At 37.5% G+C, this 6,724-nt stretch overlaps 3 protein-coding genes across 3 annotated transcripts; 2 read left to right on the top strand and 1 right to left on the bottom strand.

The window, feature by feature from the left end:
* Positions 1-227: 227 nt before the first annotated feature.
* On the bottom strand, positions 228-2,317 carry C9374_010614 (uncharacterized protein; the record flags this gene model as incomplete). The annotated part of the gene is made up of 2 exons (XM_044686178.1): positions 228-1,154; positions 1,205-2,317. The coding sequence occupies 2 exons, from the start codon at positions 2,315-2,317 to the stop codon at positions 228-230; spliced, it is 2,040 nt and encodes a 679-aa protein (XP_044543769.1).
* A 203-nt stretch (positions 2,318-2,520) lies between these two features.
* C9374_010613 (uncharacterized protein) lies at positions 2,521-4,004 on the top strand (the record flags this gene model as incomplete). The annotated part of the gene is made up of 2 exons (XM_044686177.1): positions 2,521-3,512; positions 3,581-4,004. The coding sequence occupies 2 exons, from the start codon at positions 2,521-2,523 to the stop codon at positions 4,002-4,004; spliced, it is 1,416 nt and encodes a 471-aa protein (XP_044543768.1).
* A 667-nt stretch (positions 4,005-4,671) lies between these two features.
* Positions 4,672-6,218, top strand: C9374_010612 (uncharacterized protein; the record flags this gene model as incomplete). Its single annotated transcript, XM_044686176.1, has 2 exons — positions 4,672-5,672; positions 5,747-6,218. The coding sequence occupies 2 exons, from the start codon at positions 4,672-4,674 to the stop codon at positions 6,216-6,218; spliced, it is 1,473 nt and encodes a 490-aa protein (XP_044543767.1).
* Between the last annotated feature and the right edge of the window lie 506 nt (positions 6,219-6,724).

Raw genomic sequence — 6,724 nt, 5'->3', positions numbered from 1 at the left:
TTTCCAATTTTCCATAAAATCTTAAAAATTCAAATTGAGGAGTTTCACCGAGGACATACCTTTTAGCACCTTACACCTTACACTTTAGTGCCGTTTGCAATGGCACGTAGTCCCAAAAAGGAGATACAAATAGCACTTAACACTGGAGTGCCAAATGCAAACAGCACCTGACACTTGAGTGCCAAATATCATCAGCACTTGTCCGATTTATTTTTTTTAATTATTTATTAAAAATTAGCAGATTTGCGACCGAACTTCGTGGCTTGCTCAATGTGAAATGCAAAGGAGCGACCTGGCTCAAAAGAAATTGCTTGAGAGCTTCGGGTCACAATTTGATCAGTTCTCGCTGTACAACCATCATCCACTTCGTCCAACACGTCATTTGAAGATGATGATGAGTACTCAGATTCTGAATCTGTAATAATTTTGCTCTTACGGGATGTTGTTCGAGTTGTTGCTCCTTTTTTCTTCTTTGCCTTTGGTTCTTCGACTTTTTCTTCTTCTTCCGACGTCACTTCAACAATTTCACCATCTCCCACTTCTTGAAAATCTTCGTCTTCAATTACATCATCAGCTTCCTGACCGGCGAACTCTTCCAATGCTGTGCGTTGGTCTGTTTTCAATCCTTCTAAAAAGTTTTCAAGAGCGTCAATAGGAGCGGTGTTTGTTGGAATCAAGCCTCTTGACACTGTGTCAGCAGGCCTGGAATCGAAAGGGTCGGCTCTTTTTCTCTTCTCGTTTCTCTTCTTCCTTCCTTGCTTGGTGTTGTCAGCATATGAAAGTGGCACATTTTCATTCAGGCCCAATAATTTAATGACGCCTGTAACATCCTCTCGGAGCATCATTTCAATTTCTACGATTGCATTACCATCATAAGTGGGTACTCCTGTAGCATTTAACACTTCTTGGACGTTGGTGTTTCTTGGTAGATTATTCTCCACAGCACTTGTTGCAAGTAACAATTTAACAATATGCGACTGCCGCCACCAATCACACCACGACTTCACACCTGGACAATAAAGTTCAATTGCATCAAGAATGGTTGTTATTGCTTTCTCAGACCTAAACTTCTCAATATCACTGGCCAAACCTTCCACTCTCGTCCGTACAGCTTCTTCAACTGGGATAACCTTTACCATCCGTTTCACACTTCTCTTGAAGTGAATAAAACAACCAGATGCCAATTGTTCAACAACTTCTTTACCAGCACTTCCAAATTTCTCCATAAAAGCCTCCCGTAATCCTTAAGCTGAGACTGAGAAAAATCGACAAGGATGGACTTGATTCTTCGATCATTGCCTACAAACAATTCTTTCAAATCCAAACCACCGGACTCCAACGCATCCAAGAACATTCGGAAACAGGTTTTATAATCCTCTCTCTCAATTAAAAAGCGGCATAATTGGAAGCACATTCCTCCTTTCGCATGTTCAAAAAATGTACTTATGCCAAGGTGATTAAGAAACGGCCCTGATTTCGCTTGATGTTTCATATCAATGACTAGCATGTCTACATGTTCCATCAAATGTCGACTGATAGGAAACATTAGGAAACCTATTTTAGGACAAAATTGAACTTGTTGGACCCAACTACCAAATCCATCTGACAACGACATACCAAAAAGACACTCATCTGCCAAGTTTTTCGTTAATGAGGGAAGTAAATTCTCCTCAACCGAAGCAAGAATTGATGCAAAGTTGGAAGTGGAACCAAATTTTGTAGACATGGCTTTTCTTCTTATCCTCTGAATTCTTGTCCCGTTAATCAGAGCTCTGTTTTGGGCACCAGGAATAAATGGAACTCCAACTCCTCTTGTCACTTGTTTTGCGGTCAATGTAGGATTTTGATGGAATGCATGTTCTAACAATTCTTTCTCCTCAGTGCTTACTTTTGAAGGTGGAGGGTTGTGATGAAGATGTTCACCAATGCAAAACAGAAACTGCTTGCCAGAAATTTCGTTCTTGAAATATTTGAACTGAACAACACATTCAAACAATACCATTTCCTTTTGATGTACCGAACAAATGGCGCGATGAGCACTCTTTGCAGCAGTTTGATTACAACCATGTTCAGGACATTGATAACAGCCTCGACATAATCCATGAGCAAGGTTATGCTTTTGTTGATTGATGATTTTGGATGTGTAGCTTCCAAACTTGATGCTGTATTGAATTCCCGTTTTCAAAGAATTATCAGAAATAGAAGACCCCTCATATGAGTAGAGAATATTGGGCAACGGATATTGAATAACTTTAGAAAGATGTTCATGGTGAATCGATTTGTCTGAAAGAAGTTGCCAAGGGTTGAATCTGACCATTTTTTAATCAATTGTTTGATACTAAGGAACGAAGTGTTGGTTTTATTGAGAACAAAGTTTAACGGTTAGTTTCACATACTAGAACCTCCATTTCAATCAACATCCATTTCGCACCTTACACTCAAGTGTCAAATACAAATAGCACCTTACACTCAAGTGTCAAATACAAATCACACTTCGTTCATTTGGCACTCAAGTGTCAAATGCAAACGACACTGACACTAAGTGTAAGGTGTAAGGTGCCAAAATATAACAACTCGACGACCTCTCCTCAACAACTACAATCCATTCGTCGACATAAAAAACCTTCCGTCATGACATTCTCCCGACATCGAGTGAGTATTCAAACATGTTGTGGAGTGCTCGAATTGACCTGGATGAAAGCATTGGCTGTGTTGGGAATGGTGATGTGTGCCTTCACATTTTTTGTCTTGTTGGCATTGCTCATTTTTGGACAAAATTCAAGTGCTCATCAGGACATTGCCATTTTAGTGGCACGATCTGAAATCATGTTGTATCAGGCATGGATTGATGCGTATACTCTTGTGGCTGCCTATTCACACAATGCATCTTACATGTCGTATTATAACAATTATAAGTACACAGTGAAAAATTTAACCAATTACTTGTTTGATACCATTCCAAGAGATATTTACAATGTTTCGTATGCAGAAGATGTCACACGAGATTTGGAAATTTCAAATGAAATTGCTGCAACATTGATAGCGAATGGAAATTTCACACAGGCAGTACAAATGTTGACTTCGGATCGATTTTTAAGGGAACGAAGTGCATATGGTACTCTGCTTGATTCCTTATTACACTACATTTTAACAACTCAGCAAAAAGCAATTGAATCGAGTGAAATTGCCATGCTCACTTCTCTCATTTATCTTTCGGTAGCTATTGCAATTACAGTTCCAGCAATTGCTTTCATTTTAGGATTTGCCATTAATAGAGATGGAATTTATCAACAACGTCTGCAAAGAGCTAGAGCCATTGAATTGCAAGATACGATGAATAATCCAAAATTGAAAGCTCTTTTCAAGAAACATTGTATTAAGGAATTGAATCAAGAAAATTTCGATTTTTTAGAACAAGTTGATGTCTATAAGAAATTGTGTGAACATTTATTTGAATTGGTACATTCAGATGACGAAGTTTCGACCAATTCTGGGACACGAGTTTGCATTCGGTGGCTTCACAGCCTCACGTCACCAATCAAGACAATCAAATTACTCTGCAAATTCCAACTCTCAACAGCACATTGGCTGGCACTAGTTCCAATTCATTGAGCACTCTGGATACTTCCAAAAAAAGACAACGTTCCATGTCCTCAGCCACAGAATTGGGTAATGAAATTGAACAAGTAGAAGCTCGAAAATATTCTCTCGTGAAAGACATTTACAACACATTTTTAGATGTGAATGGAATGAAATCGTTGAATATAACTAAAAGTTCAGCAGAGGTCGTTAAGAATGCTTTACAACAATATGAAGATAAGACCATTCATTCATTGAGTGATTCTTTGTTTGATTCATTGGAGAGGGACATTTCCATTACCTTGTTGGATTCACATTTCAGATTCAAACAAAGTATGGACTTTTTGAAGGAAATGAAAATTAAAAAGATTCATGACTTGAAGACTAATAATAATGACAACAAGAATCACCACGAGAAGAAGTAAGAGAGAGGTTTTTCAATAATTTTGCAATCATTGAATTTTTGACGCCTAGAGAAATCTAAATTCCCAAAATGTAAATAAACGTTGTAAATTAAGGTTGAAATTGCTTCCACAACAAATAGTATTGTTCAGGACGACAATAAGGCAAGTCCAACAAGTAGAGATCAAAATGAAGAACGCCCAATTTATTCATTCACTCAAAACAAAGCTTTCCAAATTCAACGAAAATAAAACCCTCTTGCATGTATGTCAAAGAATAATGAATGCAAACAATCACTCATGTGCTGTTCAAAACAAATGTGCAATCCAAACTGTTTGGGCTTTTTGTACAAATAGGAAAATGCCAAAAATGGACTTCCTCAATATTTTCCATGTGATCCTTAATTTCCCGAGAACAAAAATTGTTGGTTCCATGAAATCAAACAATACAGTGCATCATCATTGGTTGAAAAAGAACGCTCGGTTGTAAGCACAAGCAGAGAAAAATTCTTCATTGCACACACATCAAGTCACTTGTCGTTTTGCTACAAGTCTTCCATCCGAATTATTTAAAAACGAACAGGAGTTATTTCTTGGAACCAATTGAATTTCCAATCTCCAATTATCGCAAAATTTAAACTCAAAGTGGTGACTTAACAAGTGTGACAATCCTCAACCTCCCGATCACATTATGGTTCTCACTACACACCACAATTGCCACAAGAAACAACATCGAAACGATCCTCACGATCATCCCCATTCTTCTCTACCTCCATTAATGACTACCATGAGAAATCAAACACTTGAAAAACAATCAAAATATACAAATTTTGAATCCTTGGAAAATGATTGTATTTCAATGGACGATCATCATCATGATGAAGAATGGTCCGAACCAACAACAACAACTAAACAAACTCGATCGGATCAGAGTCCTTTGATCTTGGATTCTCCAAATGGTTCGTTGGATTGTTCATTGGATTTGAGTTCTCCTCTTCCTCCTTCATTTCATCTTGTTGGAGAGTTGTTATTACAACAACAATTAAATCTTAACAACAATAACAACCAAACAAATAATCATTCAAATAATCAAACAAGATTCAAAAACATCCTTATCGAACATGAATTGGTAAATGATGCACAAGGAGATGTCATGGCTGGAGATGATTCTTACATGTATCGATCACCATCGTCGTTATGTGAAAGTCAAACCTTTTCGATTGAAACTGAAAGTTTAGAAGAAGAATTGGTGTCGGACTCTGATCAGGAGGAATCATCCATGAATGGAAACGAAATGGAGGAGAGTGACGAGTTTATTGAGAATTCAGATCAACGACAGAATGAAGAAGAACGTGGGAGAAGAGGAGTTGGTATGGAAAGGAGAAGGGTTGAGAGAATATTCAGAGATGATCCATGTGGTAGTGTCGTTGAAGAAAGTGAAGAAATGTTGAGAAGTGGTTTCTCTAAATTTGGTAATTTATTGAGGAAGCTTAAAGAATTGTTGAAGGATGCAAAAGAACAATTGATTCATGAATGGGATGAAAATGGAAGATATTTACTCAACTATTATTATCATCAAGTGGCACACTACTCTGGTGGAGATGAAAGTCACTTGTCAAAACTTTTACATGCTGTCACTCCTCGAAAACTTCAGCAATTATTCGATGGTTTAACTCTTGTTATGAATCGACTGTTGATACTCAAAAGTACCTCCATTCAAACACCTCTTCTGAATCTTTGTACCTCTCTCCTCACAATTTCTCCAGAAGCAACAGCAAATCTGACAACTGTCAACAAACCAATTCAAGTCCTCAGCGACACCATATTAAGGAATTGCCTCGTGAAATTCTCGAAAACATTTTTAGCTATTTATTTCAGAAAGGTGGAGTCTCCAACAAGAATGGTTTCACTACTGCAACCACAGCCACAACCAATACTTCCTTCTTGTGTGAAGAAGATTTCTTGTCTGCTTTTGCTCGTGCTAACATTTTCAGTGTTTTACTCACATGTCGAGAATGGTATGAAGTAGTAACAGAGTCGACTCAATTCTGGAGAGAAAGAGTCATTCGATTGAGTTTTCACTTGAAACGAAAAGAATTTCATGACATTACCAATTCCACTCACAAAAATGGAAAAGTCTTTAGAAATAGTTCTCAACTTCAACAACCTACAGAATCGAATTCTGCCTTTGTACATAATCCTTCTTCCTGTCAAATTTCACATCCAACATTTCTGTAGATTCACAAAAGAAAGCATTGCTGGACGAAACTCTTCTCGATATTGACTTGAAAATGAAACGATTCCATACAGACCATCCAAGCGATGCAAACAATTCTACTTTTTCTACTGGCTTTCTCTATTAAGACAAGTTCAAGAACAACAGGCAAGAAAACATGAAAATTCCATCCTTCAAGTGTCGTCAGCTTTTCAACATCACGGCTCTGACACTTCTCATCAAACTTGGACCAGTTTGAGATCTCGACAAAACGCAATCGCTTCCAAAATGAGATTTCAAAGTGGTGTTGAAATTGTGTTTGTATTAATTGTGGGATTATTTTTCATTTGGCAATGGTTTGGTTTGTTACTTTTTGGAGGAATATTTTCAAAATCCAATTCAAGAAATGGAAAAACATTGGGATCACACAAGAGACGTCTCATTCATTAGATCCATTGGGGATGCCTTTCTCTCAATTCTGATAACCTCAGAACAAAAATTACAGGTCTTTACAAAATTAAAAAGTCAC

The sequence above is a fragment of the Naegleria lovaniensis genome, assembly GCF_003324165.1.
Source record: "Naegleria lovaniensis strain ATCC 30569 chromosome Unknown tig044, whole genome shotgun sequence".
Lineage (NCBI taxonomy): Eukaryota > Heterolobosea > Eutetramitea > Acrasida > Naegleriidae > Naegleria > Naegleria lovaniensis.
This window is presented reverse-complemented; position numbering and strand designations above follow the sequence as displayed.